General features: G+C 67.2%; 2 protein-coding genes and 2 long non-coding RNA genes across 34 annotated transcripts in view; 3 read left to right on the forward strand and 1 right to left on the reverse strand.

The window, feature by feature from the left end:
* The window catches only part of RGS12 (regulator of G protein signaling 12), a 118128-nt gene extending 105745 nt beyond the window's left edge, over window positions 1-12383 (forward strand). For 7 of the 19 annotated variants that reach the window (XM_086407363.1, XM_086407364.1, XM_086407377.1 and 4 more), the window contains 5 exons: window positions 879-975; window positions 2464-2534; window positions 2846-2999; window positions 4626-5057; window positions 7019-7618. In XM_086407363.1, the coding sequence (XP_086263489.1) occupies window positions 879-975; window positions 2464-2534; window positions 2846-2999; window positions 4626-5057; window positions 7019-7539 (1275 nt within the window). In that variant the 3' untranslated portion in view covers window positions 7540-7618. Of the gene's footprint in view, window positions 1-807; window positions 976-2463; window positions 2535-2845; window positions 3000-4625; window positions 6171-7018; window positions 7619-11909 lie in introns of those variants that run through there. The other 12 variants (XM_086407365.1, XM_086407367.1, XM_086407368.1 and 9 more) reach the window with 9 other exon arrangements.
* On the reverse strand, window positions 6264-18280 carry LOC147370185 (uncharacterized). The gene is made up of 3 exons (XR_015166055.1): window positions 18091-18280; window positions 6900-7147; window positions 6264-6521 (listed from the first exon to the last, which is right to left on the reverse strand). It is a non-coding gene; the product is annotated as an uncharacterized LOC147370185 (long non-coding RNA).
* LOC147370186 (uncharacterized) lies at window positions 8137-8793 on the forward strand. Its single transcript, XR_015166054.1, has 2 exons — window positions 8137-8263; window positions 8636-8793. It is a non-coding gene; the product is annotated as an uncharacterized LOC147370186 (long non-coding RNA).
* HGFAC (HGF activator) lies at window positions 13576-21431 on the forward strand. Of its 13 annotated transcripts, none has more exons than XM_086407390.1 (14): window positions 13576-14094; window positions 14576-14744; window positions 14899-14995; window positions 15214-15293; window positions 15856-15978; window positions 16060-16191; window positions 16361-16471; window positions 16548-16722; window positions 16930-17015; window positions 17657-17921; window positions 19421-19560; window positions 19839-19979; window positions 20069-20217; window positions 21101-21351. In XM_086407390.1, the coding sequence occupies exons 1-14, from the start codon at window positions 13777-13779 to the stop codon at window positions 21281-21283; spliced, it is 2169 nt and encodes a 722-aa protein (XP_086263516.1). In that variant the 5' UTR covers window positions 13576-13776; the 3' UTR covers window positions 21284-21351. The 13 variants fall into 13 exon arrangements, with proteins under 13 accessions (XP_086263516.1, XP_086263506.1, XP_086263510.1 ...); XM_086407380.1 differs by having other exon boundaries at window positions 13647-14094; window positions 14896-14995; window positions 16930-17051; window positions 20069-20330; window positions 21101-21431; XM_086407384.1 differs by having other exon boundaries at window positions 13647-14094; window positions 14896-14995; window positions 16930-17051; ... (1 more) ...; window positions 20069-20330; window positions 21101-21431.
* Window positions 21432-23349: the final 1918 nt, after the last annotated feature.

Below are 23349 nucleotides of genomic sequence, written 5' to 3' on the forward strand. Positions count from 1 at the left end.
GGAGTCAGGGCAGCTTGCTCATGGGGTTGCTGTGGGGATTCCGTCCCAGGGGGCTGGCTGGCGGGCAGGGCTCCTTCCCTGCTGGGGCCTGAGCCAGAAGGGCAGTCCAGCCACTCCAGGGGAGAGGCTGGGGGAACTGGGGAGGGTAGAACATGAGGCTACGGCTGTCCTGGGACCCTCTCGCAGACCCTCCTGGGCGAGCCGTGGGCCACTGACGCCAGGAGGTCGTAAGCCACCTGGACCTGGTAGCCTTGTCTGCTCCCCACGTGGCTGGAGCTCTGGCTGGGTGTCGGGTCACTAGGAGTTCAAGAGCCAGACTGCACGTTCAGATTGTTTTTTGACAGAAGCTGCGGGACTCGAACAGCAAAATAGTCTCCCAGGGGAGAAGGGCAGGACCCTGGGCCTCAGACCCGCCTGCTCCCTGCTGTCAGGGAAGGGCGCGAAGCCCTACACGCACTTCCTGGCACGCTGAGGACCAGCGAGGCGGGCTCGGAGTCGCCCCCTCCAGGCTGAGAGAGGTCCTGAGACTTCGGCCAGCTTGACTTGGGGACTCAGGTGTTAGTGGTACCACCGTGTGACCTCCACCCCCGAGTCTTCAACCCGACTCGGTGTAGCCCGCAGCTGGCTCCAGGTGGTAGCCCAGTTCACGCGGGTTCCTCAGGGTGTCTGCGCTCGGGCAGGCCTGCCAGCGCTTGGGATCCGTGTCATTCCACGTCAGGAGTCTGCGGCCAGCCCTGCTGAGGTGGCAGGACCTGGGGTCAGCTGGCCTATATGACTCCATCAAGCCTGGGGTGGTCTTGCTGGCAGATGGACCACACGTGGTTGTTCCGGAGAGCTCCAGCCTGCGTGGCTGCTCATTACACCATCTCTGCCTCTAGAGTGGAGAGAAGGAGCCCCTGGACCTTGGGGCCCCCATCTCAAGTCTGGACGGACAGCGGGTCATCTTGGAGGAGAAGGACCCCTCCCGAGGGAAAGGTGAGTGGAGAGATGCTGTGTCCCGGGCTCTGCTGTCCGATCTCAGCGTGACGCTGCAGAAGGCTGCTCACGGCTTTAGGGTCTCCCAGGGCCCGGCAGCTCCCCACCGTGGCCAAGTTCAAGCCTGACGGGCATCTGACTGTGGGCAGGAGCGCTGGGGCCTCGCCAAGCGTGTCTCCTCTGCTGGGAGAAGGGCGACAAGCCCTGCCGAGACCCCGGGGCATCCCAGTGCGCCCTGGCATGTGCTCTGCTCCTGGGGGGCCCCCATCCTCTGCAGGAGGGCCCAGGACCCCAGGGTGTTGCTGCTGCTCCGAGCCCAGCGGTGGCTGAGGTGGGGCCTGGTTGGAGACTGGGCGGTGACGGAGGGCCTGTGCACAGGGCGGCAGTGGTTCACTGAGCTCTCCCCACGCTCGCTGCCTTGGCCTTGGCCGTGCAGCCTCTCAGGGAGAGCGATCCCCGCGGCAGTGCAACTGCCGGGGCTCCGTCAGGTCACCTGGCCTCGCCTTGGGTCTCAGGGACCAGCACTCCCCAGAGCGCTCAGCCCCTCCCAGGCGGAGGGTAGCGGGGCCGTGTCTCCTGCAGGGAGTCCCTGGAGTCCACTGAACAGGGCGAGTGGAGGGCCGGGCCAGGAGCTGCCCCATCCCTTTCCCAGGCTGACTCAGCTCTGAAGTAGGGCGCCGGTCACTCGTCTGTGTCCGGTGACCTGCGCTGTGGTGGCCTCTCTGCCCTCGGGGCTCCAGCGCAGCCCCTCGTCCCCCTCTGGGCCCATCTGGGTTGTGAGAGTGCAGTGCGCTCTCCCCCTGGCAGGTGGCTGGTCTGGGGGGCGAGCGGCCTGAGCAGGGTGCGGGTGCTCAGCGCCCCCTCCAGGGTCTGATGCAGCCAGCGGCTGGTCTGGGGGCGAGCGGCCTGAGCAGGGTGTGGGTGCTCAGCGCCCCCTCCAGGGTCTGATGCGGTTGGACCCCCTGGCCCATGTGCACAGGTGAGCCTGAAGGTGCAGCCGCAGGCAGGTGTGTGCCGGGTGCGGAATGCTGCTCACAGATGGGATGGCAGGACTGCGCTGGCCCATCGTGGGCCAGAGCAGTGGCCGTGCACCGTGAGGGCTGGGGGCCAGCCTGCGGCCCTGACTTGGGGCAGTGGCCGTGGTTGAAAATACATAATGAATGTGAGAGCCTCCTACTTTCTAAAGGCACTCGTGCCAAACAGTCCCCAGGAGGCCCTTTCTGTCACTGCAGAGCCCAGGGAGCATGGTCACCCTCACCCCGCCCTGTCCAGATGCGGCCAGTCCAGGGCGCTGGTCCTTTGGCCCTTGGCCCTTGGCCCTGTGCCGGCACCTCGGCCTGAACGTGATGGAGATAAGGGACCTCTCGTACCTTGGCTTCTGTGCAGCTTTGCTCTCAAAGATGTATAAACGTCATTGTATTGATGTGGAGGTGGGTTTGAGGTTCACTGCGGTATAAAGTCTATCTCAACTGTGTTCGGTGTCCACAGATAAACAGAGAAGTGCGCCAGTCAGACAAAGCACAGCTGTAAACACCAGCTCCAGGAATCACTCGGCTACGGTAATTTCTCCTCGCCCCGCACCTGCAATGCTTGGGGGCGGTGGCCCCCGCGGCCCTCTGCTCCAGTCGGGCCTGCGCCCCGGGGTGGGCGATTCTTCTAGGGCCCCTTTGTGGTGCCCGCTCCCACTGGACTGGGAATCGCTGGGTGGGTGTGTGTGCCTCACACGCAGTCTTTATTGCAATTGATTTCTGCAACTCATGTAAAGTCCAAATCCGTGCAGTCTGTGTTTCCAAGTCCCCTGTTATATAACTGAGGAACGTGCTGTCGTGTCTGCAACGTGAGTGGAACTTTGACTTTCCTTCTGACACAGGGAGAGGAGAGAACGCTAGGCAAGTCTAATTCTATTAAAATTAAAGGAGAAAATGGGAAGAATGCTAGGGAGCCCCGGCTTTCAAAGAGAGAAGAATCTATTGCAAAGATTGGGAAAAAAAAATATCAGAAAATTAATTTGGACGAAGCAGAGGGTACGTGTACTTTTTAAAACTTGCACGTTTTTCGTGAATGCGTAGGACCCCTAGAACCTTCTCTGGGTTATGCCACTGGGGTGACTGTGACCCCTTCACACTGAGAAGTCACCCGTGTGGGTCTGCACGTGTCGGTGTAACCTTACTAAAGCCCCAGTTTTCAGACCGAAGGCCGGGCCCTTCGGGAGTTAGGGAGCCCCCGCCTGAGGCTGCAACAGGTGGTCTCTGTGTCCCCCTCACAGCGCTGTCCTGCTCAGAGTCCCTGGAGGGCGGGGGCGGGGGGTGGGGGGTGGGGGGTGGGGAGCCTCGCGGGGCAGGGCGGGTCCTATCAGGGGGCGGGCCCTCGCGGGGGTGGGGGGGGGTGGGGGGGGGTGGGGGGGGGGCGGGTCCTGTCAGGGGCGGATCCCGTCAGGGGGCGGGTCCTTCAGGGGGCGGGCCCTCGCTGGGGGGCGGGCCTTTGATAGGGGGCGGGTCCTGTCAGGGGGCAGGCCTTTGCCAAGGGGGCGGGTCCTCGCGGGGGCGGGTCCCAGGTGAGGCGGAGCCCGGGCTGCGCTGACCGCCCTGGTCAGAGGCCGGGAGGAGACGCTGTGTGTCAGGCCGTGGGGCCGGCCGCGCGCGCTGTCCCCGGACCGCAGGACGAAGGAGGGCAGCGCGTGAGAGACAGGGAGGCGGGAAGCTTTCCCTCCAGAAGCCTGTAACACAAGAGAAACGCTAGGAGCAGCCCCGCTCTGAGCTGCCCTGTGACGGCTGAACCCGGCAGTGCTTCCGCTCAGCTGGCTCGTCGCAGCGCCTGCGCTGCCCGGCCGCGCCTGCGCCGAAGCGCCCGCCTTCTGCGCACCCTCAGGTGTGAGGTTTCAGGCTCCTTGTTGGTCAGAAGCTAAGACTGTAACCTTAGTTAGCTAAGCTAACCCCAAGAAGGCTCAGTGTAGAAACCATCTACCTGGGACGGTGGACTTGAGTTACAGTTGAGAACCCACCCTGGTAAGAACAGGCTTCCCAGGCGCAGCTAGCCGTAAAAAGCCCACTGGCAGTGCAGGAGACACAAGAGACGCGGCTCGATCCCTGGGTGGGGACGGTCTGGAGGAACGCATGGCACCCCACTCCAGTATTCTTTCCTGGAGAATCCCATGGACAGGAGCCTGGGGGGCTACAGTCCATGGGGTCACCAAGAGTCGGACTCGACTGAGCTACTACGACTTCCACTTTCAAGAACAGGAAAAGTTCTGGGGGGCATCCAGGAAGGTAGAGTACCCGGCCGGGGGTGCCGGGGCTGCAGGAGGGGGTCGAGGGCCGGGCATTGCTTGCAGGCCCAGGTGGTGCCCGAGGAAGCCCGCACACAGGTTCACCAGCCCGGACACCCGGGCTCCTGGCTTTGTCAGGCTGTGGCGTCTGGTCAGCGGCCTCCCTCCTGCTCAGAAGGGAACCAGGTGGCTGCTGCCCCGGCAGCCAGAGCTAGTCCAGGGAGGACCAGAGCCGTGCCCGTGGCCTGCAGCCTCACGGGCTCTGGGTGGAGGCTAGAGGGTGGGGAGGCCCCAGGGCAGCGGGACAGAACTTTCTAGACGCGCGCTTGCATTGGGCCAGAGGGGACCCGCTCTAAAACCTGGTCAATGTGGGATTTCTTCCCAGAGTTTTTTGAGCTCATTTCCAAAGCTCAGAGCAGCAGAGCAGACGACCAGCGCGGGCTGCTGAGGAAGGAGGACCTCGTGCTGCCCGAGTTCCTGCGTCTGCCCCCCAGCCCCCCAGGGCTCGCCCCCTCCCCTTCAGCCGCTGCCAAGGCCTTCGACCCGAGACCTGTGCCGGGTCACGGCGAGGAGCGGGCACCCCTGCCCCGAGAAAGCCCGGCCAGCAGCCCCGGCTCCGGCGACAGCCTGCCCCTTGGGGCGCCCGGGACCCCCAGCCCGCCAGCGCAGGAAGTGGAGGTCGGCAGCGTCCAGACCGAGGAGGGCGAGCACGTGGCCGACCTGACGCTCACGGGGGAGGGGGACATCAGCAGCCCCAACAGCACGTTCCTGCCGCCGCCCCCCGCCCCGCGGGACGCGGCCGCACCTCCGAGACCAGGTACCTCCGGGCGCGCCGCCCCTGCTCCCCTTTGACTGCCCTCCTCCCGCTGGCCCCGCGCCGGCCGCCCGGCGCTGGCGTTGTCCACACAGTTTCCAATTAAAACGAGAGAGCGGTGGGAAGTGAACCCCCGCCCGGAGTCTCTCGAGGGAGGGTTCAGGGTGCTTCCTCCTCGGTGACCCTGCTTGTCCTGGCTGCCCCGCCCTCTCTGAGGGGACGCAGCGCCGCTGAGGTCGGAGAGTGGCCAGGATGGTGGGAGGGGCGGCGGGCACCGAGGAGGCCTCCTGTGGGGGCGCTCACCCCCACCGGGCCGCGGCGCGGGCCCCTGTGCCTCTCCCCAGTCCGGGGCAGTAATGCCGCCAAGCAAGGCCCTGGGGATTTCTGAAAAATGTGTGTTATTTTTACAATCTGAATCTCTAGCACTTTCAGCATTTTAATCTCAAGATTGAAAAAAAAAAAAAAAAGAGTATGTGTCTTGAGCAAGTGGGAGAAGCCCTGTGTGGCTTAGAGCCCAAGGCCCACGGTGAGCCCCCAGGTCTGGCCGCGGGGGCCTGCTCCCCCTCTGCACATCGGTCAGAGCACGTGGGGGCCCACGGGCCTGGGGTTCCCTGACCCCGGAGGTCAGCATGGTTCCTCCAAACGAAAGTGTGAATGTGTCACGTGAGCCGGTCCCGAGACGCATGAATGTTGGCTGGGGGAGCGAGGCCCCCGGCCTCCTGGAGAAGGGGCTCAGGGGGCACACCGCTCCGCCTGGAGAGGGCCATGCCCGCGGGGCGGCTCCTCGAGCCCCAAGATGCGCAGACCCTCGCTGTGGGCTGCTCCGCAGCCGGGAAGGCCCCTTTTGCCTGAGTCCTGCCTGGGATGGGTCCTCCAGGACCCGCAGCCACATCTCTGGGGACCCCGGGCTGTGGTGGTCTGGCTTGGTGTGCGGGGTGGCTCTGGAGGACTGGCTGTGTGAGCAGGCTCCCCGCGGAGACCAAGCCGGGCCTCCTCCTCGCATGTGGCCTGCTCTGCGACCCCGTCTCCCCTTCCCATTCCCTGCACACGTGTGCAGCTGCATCTGTGCTGAGTCTGTGCTCCTCCAGGAGAAATAAACTCTACGTCTGACCATCAGACTGCTTGAAAACTCTTTCCTCCTTCATTTGAAAACCTATTTTCTCTTTAGAAAACGATAGATGTATTTTAATCCATGGCAAACACTGCACATTTCCATGTAATTCATTGTTTAATATACTGGCTTTTGAAAATAGACCACTCTAGATACACTTGGGCGCCTCAGGTGTGTCTGCAGACAGAGCTGCATGAGGGCAGGATGGCGGGGGGTGGGAAGTGCTGGACGGGCAGACACAACACACGGGGGGCATGGCTCGCCCCTCCCTGAGCCTGGGGGTTAGGGATCAGATGGCTGAAGGTGGGGGTGCCGGCACTGCTGGGTGAGGCGGCAAGATCCTTCCACCTGGTCACCTGTGAGCCAGAGCGCAGGTGTGCTGGCTGCCTGTGGTCCAGCCACGTCCTCCCCGGCTCCACACTCTGCTTGGGCATTGAGCCCACGCGGTTTACCCAGTGGGGCCTCTGTCTTCTGCTTCTCGCTCTGGAGCCCGGGCAGGGTGACGGGTGGGTCCCTGCATCTCCCAGCACATTACCGGGGCCATGTGAGTCCCATCCCCACCCCTACCCCTGTGCACTGGTGGGTAGGAACCCAGGTCATGCCAGTGCCGGCAGCTGCTTCTGACCACCGTGGCCACCCCCACTGCCCCCCAATCCCCAGCGAGGTGGGAGCCCTGGATGTTTGCCTCCTCGGGTATCCTGGGGGGGTGCTCCTCCCATGAGCCTCGAGCTCACGTTGGTGACTCAGAACAGCACCGGGGGTTCCCCAGCCAGTGGGGCACTGCGGGCACCCTTAAGCCAGTGTGCTTATTCTTGGGGTCCACCGGCAGGTTTCATGCAGAGTGCGTCCCCAGTTCTAGGTGCTGTGAGCTGTTTCCTAGACGGTGGCCACCGAGACCCTTCTGTCCAGAGTGAGAGAGACAGCATGGCCATGCTGCCAGGTCGTGAGATGTGGAGCCCTGGGCTGCCAGCTCTGTGCCACCCTGAGGAGAAGGTCCCGTCAGGGTGGGCCTCGGTCCCCAGCGCCCACGTTCAGAGGCCTGTCAGAGCCCGAGGGCTGGAGGCCTTTGGACGGACGCATGCCCACGCAGGGCACAGCCTTCCCGCATGGCCTGCCGTGGATTTGGTCCTGTTAACCTGTTTGGTATCCAGCAAAACCCTGGGCGGTGATGGGCACGTCCTGCCCCAGGGAGCACCGGCTGGGTGTGGGTGTGAGTCCTTGGCCCCGATGGAGCCAGTGTCAGGTCCAAGGACGGCGTCTAGGGCTCTACAGAGGGCTCAGGGCTCACTCAGCCAGGGGGCTGAGACGCCCCTGTCCACGTGGATGGGTGTGGTAAAGGCGTGGGAGTCACCCCGAAGGGCCCTGTGTTCCTAGGGAAAGAGCAAAGTGTTCAAGGCCGAGGAGAGGAGCCGTGGCAGCGCGGACGGTGGTGGTGGGCCCCGGCCCAGCACCCTGTCGCCCCCAGGTGTCGGGCGGGGTGGGTCCTGGCCTTGCCCCCGGCTGAGCGCTCAGCGGGGTGTCAACCTGGGTGCAGGCTTGGCCCTGTGGGACCTGCAATCGGGCGCTGGGCTGAGAGAAGTGTGTCCTTCCGCCCCCACCCCCCAGCCAGGCGCTGGGCAGGCTTCCCCCTCCTGTTGCCCAGCCGAGCTGGGTGGTGGGGCCTGGGTCAGGGTCCTGGTTGAGTCTCTCCCTTACCCTCCCTGAGGAGCCCTCGCCACCATCCTGGCCCCACTGGGGGCTCAGCCCAAGGAGCACTGGACGGGGCGGGAAGCCCTCCATCCTGGGGGTGTGTACCGCCGCCCCGCCCCTCCCCCCCACCCCAGGCATGTCCAGACCCCAGAGCGGGAGGGACCCGCAGTCACTTCTCCGCGGATCCAGGAAGTGCTGCCACGCAGCCCACCCGCCAGGGGTCGCTGTGGCCTAGTAACTCGGCTTCCATGGAAACCAGAGGCCTGTCTCAAGGGCCACGCCCTCCACTGGGTAGTGCAGGCGGCCAGACCGCATGCCCTCCGGGTGGCCCCGAGTCCCAGGAGCCCCTCTGCCCCTGTCCGCCCGCCCCCCAGCCACAGCCTTGGCGTGTCTCACCTGCTAAGGCCAGGTAAGGTGGGAGCCCCGGGCTAGGGACACCTGGGGAGGCCCGCCTGGCTCCGCAGTGGGCCGCGGCCTGTGCCCAGGGCGTCAGGGCCTCCTGGGGCAGCTGTGCCGGTCTCCGCAGCCCGGACCCCAGCCCCGTGCGCCTGCTCCAGGCGCCTCCCCGCCCCTGTCCCTCCTTTGCACTTTGTCCATCAGCCATCTCCTCCCCAGCAGGAGCTTGGCCCTTCCATCTGGGCGGCAGAGGGGCACCCCCACTGCTCACTCCTACCTTCCTGGGCCGACGGTGGCTGGTGGACTTTCTCGGGGACATGTGGGCTCTCGAGGGTCCCGGGAGGGCAGCCCTCAGCCAGGGCTCTCTTCAGAACCCTCTTTCCAGCACAGCACCCCGGCCTTGCCCTGGCCAGGATGGACCTGAGTGGACCTCCCTCAAGATGTCCCGGGCTCCCGCCTCCATCTGGCCGGCTCCACGGCCTCCCCGGGGCTGACCGAGCTGGCCCAACACCCGTCCCCAGGCCCCGGCATGGGTGAGGATGACTCCGGCCTCCTGGCTGCTGGCCCTGGGTCTCTGCTTCGTGTCCGTCCCCCTTGCGTCCCCTTCTCCGTGTCTCCCCTGAGTGCCCCGCAGGTGGTCCACGCCACCCGACCTCTGGGTGTCTCCCAGTGGGACCCACGGGCTGCTGGTGGCTGGTAGTACGACCCCCGCCACCTCTGCCAGGGCAGCCCTGCCCACACCCCTGCCCCCAGGTCTGCCCGCCTGGGTTCCATGTGACCCCCCCCCAACCCAGCCTGTGCTGCCATGGGCTGGAGTCTTGGCATCCAATAGGTGCTCAACAGAGATCTGCTGAGTGAGGGGCTTCGAGCCGGCACCCACCCCCATCGCAGACTGGGGGCTGAGGTTGGGGGAGCCGCAGGTGAACCAGGGCTTCTGCTGGGCTGTCCCCTGACTTGCCCTTGGGGGCCCAGGCAGCCTCCACGAAGGGCGCCGAGTGGGATGGGGTTCCCAGGGCCGGCGGGGGCCTCGCGAGGGCCCAGCAGGTCTGGAGGCTGAGGCCAGACTGTGACCCTGGGGGTGGCCAAGGGGTCAGGCCACACCAGGGCTGTTGGGAGCCCTGCCGGCCCCCCAAAGGAGCGTCCTTCTCCTGATGTGGAGCCTTGAGGGCCAGGGCAGACCCGCCACTGGCCGGGGGCTGCCGGAGGGTCCTGGGAGGGGCTTTTGGGTCCCAGCTGCCGTGAGGGCTCCAGCATGGTGCCCCCAGGGAGGGGTTGGCTGTGCCGGTCAGAGTCACAGAATCCGGTCAGCCGAGGGGCCGGGCCTGTGATCCCCAGGGCAGCTTGAGAGGTGGGCAGTGAGGTTCCAGCTCCGGCCCCACATGCAGGGTCTGGGGGACGTGGGACAGAGGACTGGGGCCAGCTAGTGCCAGGAGCGAGCGTCGTGTATAGGGCAGCCTGGCTCCTTTGGAAGTGGTCGCCCTCGAACTCTGGGGGATAGGGGGGTCCTCTGTGCTCCACCGCCTGCCAGGAGGGTCATGGGGAGGCTGGGAGAGCAGTCGCCACGGGCAGGCCCTGGCACAGAGGCCGTGACGCCTGCCCTCCCACCGCTTGGGCTGGGCCCTGGACACTGAGTCACAGGCCTGGGGCTGCCGCTGCCTCAGAGGAGCAAGTCCAGGCGGCGGAAGGAGCCTGGACCGCAGCCACCCTCCTGAGAAACGCCCATCCCGAGCCCGCAAGCTACCTGGGCGCCAGAGGGCCCGCGGCTGGGGCCACACCGCTCGCCAGCCTCTGTCCTGGAGGGTCTGAGCAGGGCTGGACAGGAGCGGGCCGTGCCCCGCGGTGTGTGTGGGCCCACGGGCCTCTTAACGCTCCAGACAGGTGCCCCAAATTGGGGCCAGCAACTGAGGAGCACAGCCCTGCCCCTCCCCACCGCCCCAGATCCAAAGGCAGACCAGCCCAACCGCATGGCTTCCTGGCCCTGGGGGCCGACTGGCAAGCCCGGGACAGGCCCAAGCGGAATGTCTGTTGAATGACTGAAGGACTGATTGTCTGGGAGGAGCTTCTAGTCCCGGCTGCTCCGCGTGGACCCTGGGAGCCCTGGACAGGCCCCTTTCCTTGCAAATGTCTCCGCTTTCCACCCCGACCTTGTCACACTGCCCGGGTGGGACGTGTGTGGCCGGGCAGCTCCCCTGTGAGGCGTGAGGCTGACCCGCTGTGGGGGCCCCCCCTGCCACCTCCCCCACAGGCTGGGAGGGGTGGTCAGGGGAGCCGGACCCCATGTTTCTGGGCTGGAGCCCCCTCCTCCAGCCTGTCCACTGGGGGCCGGGCCGAGGCGCCTTCCCCCGCACCCCAGACATCGGCGGGTCCTTGGCTCAGACTCACCGAGACCACCCCAGACACGCTGTGCCTCCCCACCAACACCTGGCCTGATTGGGGCCTGGAGTCCCACCTGTCGCCCTGAGCCTGGCACCCGCTGTGGGGGCCCCCCCCCTGGACTTGCTCCTCTGAGGCAGCGTGTCAGGGCTGAGGCGCCCACCCAGTGCCCTGTGCCCTGTGCACACCCGCCTGGCTCCTGGGGACCGCACCTCTGCCCCGCCAGGCCCCCCCCACCCGCCCCAGGACCAGCCAGGGGGACAGGGCAGTGACGACCACCTAGGGTGGTGGGTGGGGAGGTGTGGCTGCCCACCAAAGCGTCTGGAAGCTTCCAAGGCAGTCCCAGGAAGCCTGGAGCTCCTGGGGGTGAGGCAGGTATTTGGAGTCAGGGCCTGGCTGCTCTGAGCAGTGAGAGGGCAGGTTGGAGGAAGGGGCGCTTGGCCTGTGGTCTTGCCGGCTAAGCGGGAGAGCGTGGAGGGGGACCCGGCAGGGGCTCGGGGTCTTGGAGGCTGAGACGCACCCCAGTCAGCCGCCGGCACGTGGACCACGGTGGGGCCAGGTCGGGAGGGCCCTGTGGGCCCCCTGCCCTATCCTCGCCTGGGGACCACGGCCCTGAGAAGCCAGCCGCGCGGCCCATGGGTGCAGACCCCAAGTGCTTGCGGAGGGCCTTGCTCCCAGGGTCCAGCCTGCCTGCAACAGCCCCACCCAGCGCTCCGCGCTCCCGAGCCCAGAAGTGCGCACCTCCCCGGAGCCCCCGTCACAACCACCTGCCCTACGCCCCTTGGCTACAGACAGCCTCCCCCAGGGAAGGAGAACAAGGGGCTGGGGGTGGGGCGGAGGGGAGCTGCCCGCCTCTGAGCTCCTCCCGCAGAGGCCCTGCTGGGTGAGCCGTCCCCAATCTCCCAGCTGCACTGGACCCAGGCAGGGAGCCCCGGGCGTCCCCTTGCCAGATGAGGGGCCCCGCTGGTTCCAGCACACCGAGTCCCCCAGGCCAGGCACCCCCAGACCTCACCCCCAGCACTCAGGATGGCAGCTACCCTCGCCCTGCCCGCTCCCCGGAGCCTGCTGCCTGCCTTGGCCTGGGACCCTCCTCAGGGTATCTGCTGAGTAATCCCTGGAGCACAGGCCGAGGGGCCACAGGGCAGAGGTTGCTGCCCCCGGGACGCACGGGGTGGAGGGGGTGGTGGCGCGGGAACCCCTTGGCAGGGTCTGAGCAAAGAGGGTGGCTGGGATCTCCCGCCAGGGCGGGCAGGTGGGTGACAGCCTCTCTCCTCTCCCCGTGACAGCAGGCAGGGCCCGAGGCAGGCGACACCCCCCGGTCAGCGCAGTCGCAGATGTGGACCGAGTCACTGGCGCGCCGTCTGGGCCGGCCGGCAGCATCCCGGGGGTGCGGACGGCCCCCTGGAGGCCACGGGCCAGTGGCGCCCCAACGTTGGCTTGCCCCACCCTGAGCCCCGTCCCCGGGGGAACCGCCAAGCCCAAGGCTAGCCCACACCACGCCACCTTTGTCTGAGGCTGCCGCCCACCGGCCCATCCCTGCGGACCCTGCACCCAGGCTGCTGGCCGGGACACGTGCGTGGAGAGCAGTGGTCTTGAGGGAGGGCAGCTGAGCCCCCCTCGAGGGCCTCAGACAGGCCAGGTCAGCCGCCCCCGGGGGCCTGGCCTCAGACGCCCGCCAGGGCTGGCTCAGAGGGCTGGTGGTCCTGCCCCTGCTGCTTGGTGCCCAGCCTTCCCGCAATAAAGTGTCAGAGCGGACCCGACTGTTGGCCTCGTGCTGGGTCCTGGGGCATGGGCCCTCCTCCAGGGAGCCGTGGCCCCCGTGGCCCCAGGCACGTCGTGGGGGACCAGCTCAGGGGGGCTGGATCAGAGGCAGGCAGGAAAACAAGGTTGACCTAAGGGGGCGTGGGGCCCAGCGTGTGGGCAGCCGGCTGAGGTCCTGCCCTGTCCAGGACCACTTGTCGTCTGGCAGGGCCAGAAGAGTGGTCTGGCAGGGCCAGTCTGTGCAGTGACCATGTCGGGGGAGCCCTGCCTGCCCAAGAAGGCCTGGGAAAGGGTGGCAGCCTGTGCAAAGGCCCTGAGGCCAGGGTCCGGAGGGGACAGGGGTGGCAGCCAGGCCAGGGGGCAGGGCGTGGGGTGGAGGGAGGCAGAGATGGTGCCACGGGCCCAGGTCCTGGGCGGACGGAGCCTGTGCAGAGCACCCTGCCCACAGAGACGTGCTCCAGGCTTGCAGAAGGGCCCTAAGCCTCAGCGCCCCCAGGGCCGCGCCCTGAGCTGGGCCCGAGGGTGCCCACATGGAAGAGGGCCGGTGCCTACCGCCTCCAAGCTGGGTGCCCCCCATTTCTGCACTCCCTCTCTCTGCCCAGAGGGCAAACGGGGGCCCAGAGGGCGATTTGGAGTGCCCAGCGAGGTGGCTGCAGCACCAGGCCAATCCCCCCAGACCAGCCCTTCCCTTCGCCCCGTGTCGGCAGCTGAGCCAGCTCACAGGGATCAGGGCCCCCTGGCCTCCGTGACCCCCTCAAACTGCTGAAGAGGGTCCCCGAGCAGCTCTGCCTGCGGCTGCAGTCACAAACCACAGGCCGGCTGGGGTGATGACTCCATGTCTGGGGGGCAACACCCCGTCCCCGTTCATGGGTCAGGGAGTGAAGTGCCCCCAGGCCAGGGCAGGGCCCCAAGCCGGGTCTCAGTGGGCCCGGGTGCCTGGCCAGGGGCTGGGGATGGAAGAGGCGGGACGGCACGGGTGGTCCTGGTCCTGGTCCTGGGCTTCCTGAGGCAGCGCCCCTGTGGGTCCAGGAGCTGTTGGGGCAGGGGGCTGGGGGCAGGCCTCCTCCCTGCTCCCCTCGCATGGGAGGCCCCAGCCCAGGCTCGCCCTGGGAGGGGACAGACGGAAGTGCTGTGGAGGACAGCGGCGGAAGTCCCTGTCCGGGGCCTTGTCCTCAACTCCCACCCCAGTGCGCACACGCTCCTCTGCGCCGGGCCTCCTGCTGGCCATGGGGCCGCGCCAAAGGGCCCAGCACGTACAGCTGCTCTGGTTAGTACAGCTCATAAGTACACAGCGGCCAGCCCTCTGGCTGGGTGGGGACCGGAAGCTGGGACTGGGGGGTCCAGGCCCCTTCCTTCCACGTCATCCTGGAAGACTTCCTGGAGGAGGCGTCTATGCTGCGCCTGCAGGACGCGGTCAGGGCTAGGAGGAGCATGGCGGAGGCGAGAGGGGACCGCCGGCCCAGGCAGCGTGAGCTGGGCGGCAGATATGGCGGACGTGCGGACCTCCCGGCACGGGAGGCAGCCAGGGTTAATCATTTGCCGGCAGCCTTGACCCTCACCCTGCTCCCGCGTCCCGCTGCTCCTCACGCCAGCCCAGGAGGAGCCATGGGGTGCTGGGCCCGGGTCGCCAGCCCCTGCCCTCCGCCTGGGCTGGCCCTGCTGCTGCTGCTGCTGCTGCTGCCTTGCGGGGCGCAGCTCCAGTCTGCCAGGGTGAGTGCTGATCCCGCAGCTCTGTGACCACGGGCTCCCCTGGGCCAACTCCGGGTCCTGGGGTGAGGCCAGGGCAGGGTGTGGGACAGGGTGAGGGGCCCACCATGGGGAAAGTGGACCTTCGGGGCCGAGGTGGGCATGTTGGGCGGGCCTGGGGGACAGGAGGCCGAGGGCTCCAACTTGCTGGTCCCTGCCCTCTGGGCCTGTTGGGTCCACGTGTCTGAGGTTATGGGGGGGCTCTGAAAGCCACACAGCTGCTCTCGTCCAACCCCACCCCCCAGGATTCAAGCCCAGATGGCAGTGATGCTGGTGTCCCGGCTCCTTGGACTGGGCGGGCGGGGAGGGGACAGTGTTCAGCTGAGACCGGTGTCCCCTGGCCCCCCCTCCAAGGCCTGAGGATGCCGACGTGCAAATGGAGGCAGGTCCTTGTGTGAGGGGCCCACCCCACACCCCCCATCACAGCCCTCTCGGCCCTTCCCAGAGCCAAAGGGAGCCCCCAGGACACAACAGCACGATGACTCCTGTGACCCCTGTAACCTCAGTGACCCCCAGCACTGCAGCCGTGGGAGCACCCCAGACAGAGGGGCCCCCTGGTGGAGGGCTCACCCCCCTGCCCAGGGGAGCCCCCTCCAACAGCCCTGGGGGCACAGGTGCGTTAGGAGGGCTTCTTGGAGGAGGCGGCGGGTGACCCCCAGACGGGGCTCTGGGGGCACCAGCGCAGCCCCGGGCGGTGGAGTGGGGTGGGTGATGGGGGTCAGGAGGCGCCCGGCGCGGGAGCCCTTGACCCCCATTTCCCCCCAGCAGTGCTCACCGAGGCCGGGCAGCCCTGCAGCTTCCCATTCCGCTACGGTGGCCGCATGCTGCACTCCTGCACCACAGAGGGAGGCGCCCACAGGAAGTGGTGGGTCCCGGTCCCCGCGGCCCCGAGTCCACCCTGGAGGCCCTCCCACCCTCTGCCCTCCCAACTCCGGCCTGAGCCCGGCACGCAGCAGGTGGAGTGAATGAACGAGGGCTTGAGCAGGAGAGCGCTCCAGAGCGGCCAGCCAGCCAGCCTGAGTTGGGGTCGGGACGAGCCGGTCTCTGGGCGCCCTCCCCCATCAGCGCACGCCTCACCCCCAGGTGTGCCACGACTCACAACTACGATCGGGACAGGGCCTGGGGCTACTGTGTGCAGGACCCCGCTCCCCGGGGGGGCCCAGGTGGGTGCCTGGGGGTCTGGAGCCGGGGGTGGGGGTGATCTCTTGGGGGGAGTCAGAGCTGGAGTGGGGGGTCCTGTCCTGTGCTCATCCCACTGCAGGCCTGGGGGCTGGAGGAGTGGGGAGTGGGGAGCACCCGCCCACCCACAAGGCAGGGTCCCACCCTCTCTGGGGTCCACAGAGCTGCTCTAGCTATTGCTGGGGCCACGCCACCCCCTGCTGGTCAGGCTGGGCCCAGCAGGGCCAGAGAGGTCCCCGTGCAGGGAGCAAGGCTGGGAGACCTGCTCGGGGGGCCAGGGCGCTCCAGGGGCAGTGTGCTGCCTGTCGGGGTCCGGCTCTCAGGGTGTTGGATGCGGAGCCAGAGACCTCTGCCCAGGTTCTGAGAGCTGGGCAGGGGTGGGGTGGGGAGGGTGGAGGCCTGCAGGGCACACACGCCCCGAGGAGCCTTAGAAGGGGCATCTTGAAGGCAGCAGGCCCTTGGCAAGCAAGGGGCGTCACGGTGTGGGTCGGGGGCCCGAAGCCTGTGGGGCTCTCAGACGCCCCCCTCCCTCGCGCGTGTGCCCAGCCCTCCGGGACCCCTGTGCCTCTGGCCCCTGCCTCCACGGGGGCTCCTGCTCCAGCACGCAGGACCCCGAGTCGCACCACTGCACCTGCCCTGCGGCCTTCACCGGCCAGGACTGTGGTACAGGTAAGCGGGGCAGCGGGGCGGCAGGGCGCCGGCCACAGGCGCGAACAGTGGCTCACTGTGCCCCCTGACCCCCCACCCCAGAGAAGTGCTTTGACGAGAGCCGCTACGAGTACCTGGAGCCGGGTGAGCGCTGGGCCCGCGTACACCAGGGCCGCGTGGAGCAGTGCGAGTGCGCGGGGGGCCAGATCCGCTGTGAGGGGACCCGCCACACAGGTACTCGAGGGCGCGACCCGGCGGGGTGGGCCACGTCACTGAGCCTGCGCTCTGGGAAGGGGTTTCCCAGGGCCACCAGGGAGGGGCACCGGGGTGGGAACCAGGCCTAGACACCCCACCCCCACCCCCCGCTTGGGGCCAAGGCCTAGCTCCTGAGTGCTCCCCCCAGCTTGTCTGAGCAGCCCCTGCCTGAACGGGGGCTCCTGCCACCTGATCGTGGCCACCGGGACCACCGTCTGCGCCTGCCCCCCAGACTACGCTGGGCGACTCTGCAACATCGGTGAGTTGCCCAGCCTCAGAGCGGTGTGGGCCCCACGTCCCGCGGCCCAGGCTCACCGCACTCCCACCGCCCACAGTGCCCGCCCAGCGCTGCTTCGTGGGGACTGGCACCGAGTACCGAGGTGTGGCCAGCACAGCGGCCTCAGGCCTCAGCTGCCTGGCCTGGAACTCCGACCTGCTCTACCAGGAGCTGCACGTGGACTCCGTGGGTGCCGCGGCCCTCCTGGGCCTGGGCCCCCACGCCTACTGCCGGTCAGCACTGTCCCCACGGTCCTGACCCCTCTGCTCGGGAGGCTGCTCAGGGAGCGGAGCCTGGGGCCAGGGCTCAGAACCACCTGCAGGAGCAGAGGCTTCTGGGGGGGGTCAGAAACCCCCCACCCCCACAGCAGGCATCCTCATCTCCCCCCTTGCTTCTGCGGGGCCATGACCCCCGCCCACCAGCTTGTCCCTGTCCACCAGGAACCCAGACAAGGACGAGAGGCCCTGGTGCTACGTGGTGAAGGACAGCGCCCTCTCCTGGGAGTACTGCCGCCTAGCGGCCTGCGGTGCGCGCAGCTGGAGGTGGTCTCGGGAGGAGCAGGGTGGGCACCGGGCTGGCCCCACCCCACTGGGGTCTTCCCACTACACCCCCATGTGTGGCTGCCTCTCCCCGGAGGACCACGGGCCCATCTGAGAGATGGGGAGACTGAGGCTCACCACAACAGGGCTGGACCAAGGCCATGCAGTGGGTCGGCATCAGAGGTCAGGGGGCCCAGGCATTCTGCACTGTGCCCGGATGGTCCCCACAGACAAAGATACAGCTGGGTGTCCCTGGGGTCAGCCCCTGGTGGGTAGGTGGCTCCAAGAGGCCAGCCTGCCCTCTGACCCATCCTGGGTTGGCTCTGGGGTCCCAGGCTGCTGGAAGGGACAGGAACCCCTGCCAGGCCTGCTGGGCCACCCTGGCTTCTGCAAAGCCTGTGATCAGGCACAGTTCTCCTCATCCTGCAGATGAGGAAAACAGGCTCAGAGTTAAGTCCTGTGCCCCGCGCCACCACCCCCCACCCAAGGGCAGAGCTGGGCGTGAGCTGGGCTCCTCTTTCAGAGGAGCTGCCTAGGCTGGGGCTGGAGGCAGGTGAACCACTGGGGGCCTAGAGAATCCTGGACACAGCCAGGACCTGCGGCGTGATCCAGTGATCTGTGTCCCCAGAATCCCTTGCCAGGATTCAGCCCCCGCCCACCGAGGCCCTGCTGACCCTGCCTGGGCCCACAGCCGCTGGACCAGCTGGACGCCAGACCTGCGGCAAGAGACACAAGAAGAGGACCTTCCTGCGGCCCCGCATTATCGGCGGCTCCTCCTCGCTGCCCGGCTCCCATCCCTGGCTGGCCGCCATCTACATCGGGAACAACTTCTGTGCGGGGAGCCTCGTCCACACCTGCTGGGTGGTGTCTGCCGCCCACTGCTTCTCCAATAGGTGAGCGGCCCTGGGCCCCAGTGTCCATGATCCACCCCGGTGTCCCCCCTTCAACCATCCACCTCTCCGCCCGCCCGCCCGGCCCTACACGCGGCGTCCCGGCTCCACCGCCAGCCATCCGCGCACACGCCCGCAGCTCCTAAGCATCACCCGCGCGTCCCCACCTTACCCATGTAAGCCCCGTCCTTCGGTCCCTCCGCTCCCCGTCGCCCCTCTGACTCAGGTGGGTTTCCGCGCTCAGCCCGGTGCTGGGCCCGGAGACTGCGAGAGCCGCTGCGCTCCTGCCCCGGGGCGCAGTCCCCAGTCTCTGTGGCGGGTCCTCTCCCGGGAGCTCCCTAGTCTGGAGCTTGGGGCGCGGCGGGGTGGGGCGGGGGCGGGGCGGCGCGCTTGCGCAGCAGGGCGGTGGGCGGGGCGGGGCGGGGCGGGGCGGGGCGTGGATGGGTGGCGCGCCTGCGCGGCAGGGCGGTGGGCGAGGCCAGCCCTGAGGCCCCGCCCCGGCCCCGCCTCTGCCCAGAAGGAGCAGGTGGCCCCATGTAGGGGCCTCGAGAGCCTGAGGTCCTGCCCACTCGGCTCCTCCGGGTGGGCAAGGACGGCTGGGGCTGGCATCCGGGGTCGGGGTCAGGGGTGTGAGGCCCACGACCACACCCAAGGGGTAGGGGCAGCAAGCTCAGAGCTGGGAAAGGCCTGCCCATCCACCTCTCCTAAATTTTCTACCTTGAGGGGAAGAGGCTCTCTCCCGGGGGAAGGGTCCAGTGTCATCCCAGGGGTCAGGGGCTTGGGGCAGGCTGGGGTCTGGCTGCATGAGAGTCCGGAATGAGCAACGCCCCCCAGTCACCCTAAGGACTGCACCGCGGGGGTGGGGGCATTGGGCACCAGCCCTGTGCCGAGTGCTTGTGGCCTGGGCTGCCTCCTTCCCTGCCGAACCTGTGAAAAGCCGCCTGGAGCCTCCCCTGTACGCACTGGGGTGGGGGTGGTTAACAGGCTGGAGGAGGGGAGCTGGCATGCTCTCCTCATATCACAGGAGGGGCCCAGCTGGGTGAAGGTACCCACCCTCTGCAGGTGGGGCCCCAGCGCAGTGGTCCCAGAACTGGGCCAAGCAGGTGGCTGGAACAGGGCGTTCATGGGCAGGTGTGATGGGGGTCAGCAGGTGAGAGGAGTGCTCAGGCTCCTGGACCCCCGGGTGACCTCATAGGAAGGTCTGCTTCCAGGCCAGGGGCACCGGGCAGAACTGTGCCCCAACCTGGACCTGCACCAGCTTGGGCCCCATTCAGCACCGAGCCCACCTGGACACATGAGAGGCCCCCGACTCGTGGGGGCCTTGGCCTTCTTAGAGGTGGTGCTGCCAGGACTGTGGGTGTGGCCGTAGCCTGCCACGCCCCACCACACCCCTGCTCAGGTCTTCCCAGGGTTTGGGGGCGGGGGCACTGCACAGTGTCGGAGGAGGGGCGAGCAGACCTCAGGGGCCTGAGGGTCATGCGCCACCAGCCCCTGCCGCACAGCCCCCCCAGGGAAAGCGTCTCCGTGGTCTTGGGCCAGCACTTCTTCAACCGCACGACGGATGTGACACAGACGTTTGGCATCGAGAAGTACATCCCGTACCCGCTGTACTCGGTGTTCAACCCCAGTGACCACGACCTCGGTGAGGCTCCGCCCGAGGCTGTGTGCTGGGAGCGGGAGCCAGGCAGGCCTGGGGGAGTCCTCAGCCTCTCCCGGGAGGGATGGGAGAGACGGGGGCTGGGGGAGGGCGGAGGGAGGGAGAAGGTGAGAGGGGGAAGGTTGCCTGCAGTCCCCCTCCGGGGCCTCCCAGGACACAGTCCCCACGGCCCAGCGGGCGGCACCCCGTGTGACTCCGGGGCCACCTTCGGCTGTCACGGGCCCCCTCGTGGTAGGCTGACCTCCGACCTCTCTCCTGCCCAGTCCTGATCCGGCTGGAGAAGAAAGGGGAGCGCTGCGCCGTCCGCTCCCAGTTCGTCCAGCCCATCTGTCTGCCCGAGCCTGGCAGCTCCTTCCCCCCGGGACACAAGTGCCAGATAGCAGGCTGGGGCCACCAGGATGAGAGTGAGTGCGGGCAGGGGGCCAGGGTCGTGCCCCCAGGAGCGGTGGCCCGACCCAGCCTGAGCACCCCCGCCCCCCGTGTCGGCCCGCAGACGTGAGCGGCTACTCCCCCTCGCTGCGGGAGGCGTTGGTGCCATTGGTCGCAGACCACAAGTGCAGCAGCCCTGAGGTGTATGGGGCCGACATCAGCCCGAACATGCTGTGTGCCGGCTACTTCGACTGCAGGTCGGACGCCTGCCAGGTTAGCCTGGACAGCCCACCGCCCCAGAGCCTGGAGCTGAAAGCGGCCAGACCAGCGGGGCCAGCCAGGAAGTGGGGTCAGAGGCCCACCTCCCAGTCGGTGGCCACCCCAGGGTGGGTTCTCGTCCCTGCCAGATCCCAAAGCCTGGGCACATCAAACTGAGGGCAGGACTGTCCACGTGACACCAAAGGCCAAAGCCCATCTCACCCTGCCTTCTCCCGAGTGGGCTCAGTTGGTCTGCCGATCCCAATAGCCCGGTTTCAAGGCTGCTCGGGGGGCTGCGCCTCAGGGCTGAGATGGGGAAACTGCTTTACTCCCCAGTTCACAGGTGGGGAGACACGCCGAGAGGGGTCTGCACGCTTTTCCTGGGTCACCCACCCGAGAAGTGGCAAAGGGTGCGGGGGCTCGCCCCTGGACCACGTGGTCCAGCAAACGCCTTGTGGAAGGTCAAGGATGGCTTCTCGGAGGAGGGGGCACTTGCACCTGTCCTGAGGGGTGAATAGCAGTTTGCCAGGAGGTGAAGAGGGCGTTTCCAGCAGGGTGCCAGCTGGTGGGTGGGTGGAGAGCCAGACTGAGGAGGGCACTGCTAGCTGTGGAGGTGAGAGGGAGGCAGGGCAGGGCCTGCGGAACGGCGGCCCGGGAGCCGGAGGCCTCACCACCTCTGGGGCTGGGGGAGAGTGAGCAGGACCGCTCCCTTGCTCGGGGTGCCTGTGTCGCCCGCCCCCACCCCAGGCTGCTGGGGGTCCACCTTGAGAATCTGCGTCCCAGGGCCGCTCCGGACCCCTGTGGAGGCACTTTCAGGGTCGGTGTGCCGGAGGCTGCGGTGAAGGGTGGTGGGCGGTTTCCAGGCGGGTCTCAGGCCCTAATGGGCCGCTCTGCACAGGGGGACTCCGGCGGGCCACTGGCCTGCGAGAAGAACGGCGTGGCCTACCTGTACGGCATCATCAGCTGGGGCGACGGCTGCGGGCGGCTCAACAAGCCTGGCGTCTACACCCGCGTGGCCAACTATGTGGATTGGATCAACGACCGGATTCGCCCCCACAAGCGGCCCGCGAGTCCCTCCTGAGCCCCCTCTGCCCCGGGGCCTTGTGTCCTGGTGTTCCCTCCTTGCTGCCAATAAAGATGTTTCCAAGACCCCGCCCACACTGCCGGCCCCTCTGCCTAAGCCCCCCAGCCCTGCCTTCCCTCCCAGGCCATGACCCCCCCACCCAGCTTTGTGGATGATGTGCCCTCGGGGCTGGGGGGCCCCCCGAGCCAGCACCCCAGCTGCCCTTCCACAGTGGAGAAGGGAGTCTGTGACCCCACCAGGAGGGGTCTGGCCCCACGGCCTGGAGACTCGGGTCAAGAGATGCAGGTGGGAACCTCTTCCCAGCCAGACTGCTCTCAGACCCTCCTCTGCCCTGCCCTGACCCCCAAACTGCTCCAGCCACCCGGCCTCCCTGTGTTCATGAAACCAACCAGGCCCCTTGCTCACCCTGCTCCCACCGCTGCCTAGAAAGTTCTGTCCCATGCTGCCCCTCCCCCTCCACTCAGTCTTTTGACGTCCTGGGAGGCCTGGTGGTCAGGTCCTTTCCAGTCCCTCCCCGTCGTCACGCACACAGGTAGGCACAGACCCCTCACCTCTTGGCCCCGTCTCAGTCAGGACTGTGTTCAGACCTGACTGATGGGGCTGGAGAGCTCTGCTTCCCTCCCGTAGCAGGAAGTCCGACAGTGGTCACCACAGCCCCCTTTTCAGGAGAGGACGGTTTCCCCAGGGACCCCTTCTCCAGCGGATTTTGTGTTTCGCTCTGTCTGCCCGAATAGGGTCTCGTGGCCACACCCAGCTGCTGGGGAGGCTGGGAGGGCAGGGAACAGAGTTGTCAGGATAGGATCACCAGGTAGGCGCCCGGCCCCCTGGCGAAGCCAGAGGAAGAGAGAGGGCCACAGTGGGTGTCTGCCGCCCCAGCACGTGGGTGCGGCTCAGGGCCGTCAGTGGACTGGACTCGTGGGCCACAGCCGGGCTGGCAGAGGCCGGTGCCGGCCCCCCGGCCCCCGGAAGACACAGCAGCTCCCACTGGTGGACCCGGGCCCTCTGACCGCCCGCTCTCAGCCTCCAGGAACACTGTGGGTTCAGTGCCCCCAAACCTTTGCCTGGTGTGAGCTCTCCCCGACCTTGTTCCCTGTGGGTGTGGAGTGAGGATCTGTTAAAGAGGTGACGTGGGTCTACAGATGGTCTGACGTCAAGCCAACCTTGTATTCCTGGAGCAAGCTGTGCTGAGTCAGGGAGGGAGCCAGCTACCTTCTGTGGGCTGCTCTGGACTTCCTCCCCACCTTGCGCTGTGCCCCGTCTGCTGATCCCGATGGGCTGCATCAGCGGGCTCCTGTGCCCTCGGGGGGAGCCCAGCAGGGGAGAGGGTAGCATGAGATTGGGGTGCTGGTTTCCCTGGCTCCCTCTTCTGGGGTGACCTCAGTGTTACAGGTTGGATTGTGTCCTCCCCAAGTTCATAGACTGGGGTCAGAACCCCCAGGACCGCAGAATGTGACCTGATTTGGAAAGAGGGTCTTCAGAGAAGGGGTCACGTTAAGATGAGATCGTTGCAGTGGGCCCTGATCCCATATGACTGTGTTCCCGTAAGAAGGGAAATTGTGCTCACAGAGACACACATGGGGGGAAGGTGATGTGAAGAGATGCAAGGGGGAGACGGCCGTCCACAGGCGAGGCCGGAGGCCCGAGCAGGTCCTCACGATGGCAGGAAGGACCCAGCCCTGCCGACATCCTCATCTTGGACTTCAGGCCTCCAGGACGGTGAGACAATTCCTGTTGGTTAAAGCCCCAGTCTGTGGTGCTTTTTGGAGAAGGAAGTGGCAACTCACTCTGGTGTTCTTGCCTGAAGGATCCCAGAGACGGAGGAGCCTGGTGGGCTGCCGTCTGTGCAGTTGCACAGAGTCGGACACGACTGAAGTGACTTAGCAGCAGCAGCAGCAGCTGTGGTGCCTTGTTCTGTATCCCAGCAAAGGGTACACCTGGATCCCTCACCCGAAGGTCACACTCCTCCCAAGGTGTAGATCCCGCCGCTTCGTGGTTCAGGGACCCCCACCCCCAGGTCTCGAGGCAGTTGCACGTCTCTCTAACAGCCCAGGGCTACACAGTCG

The sequence above is a fragment of the Bos grunniens genome, chromosome 6 (genome assembly GCF_055505025.1).
Source record: "Bos grunniens cultivar Pamir isolate PY7600 chromosome 6, Bosgru_T2T1.0, whole genome shotgun sequence".
Lineage (NCBI taxonomy): Eukaryota > Metazoa > Chordata > Mammalia > Artiodactyla > Bovidae > Bos > Bos grunniens.

Bases quoted from the DNA above. Each gene is read 5' to 3' on its own strand.
- HGFAC (XM_086407380.1), top strand. From the start codon at position 13,777: ATGCTGCGCCTGCAGGACGCGGTCAGGGCTAGGAGGAGCATGGCGGAG. The intron at 14,095-14,575 runs GTGAGTGCTGAT...GGCCCTTCCCAG, and splicing joins CGCAGCTCCAGTCTGCCAGG to AGCCAAAGGGAGCCCCCAGG. The intron at 14,745-14,895 runs GTGCGTTAGGAG...ATTTCCCCCCAG, and splicing joins CAACAGCCCTGGGGGCACAG to CAGTGCTCACCGAGGCCGGG.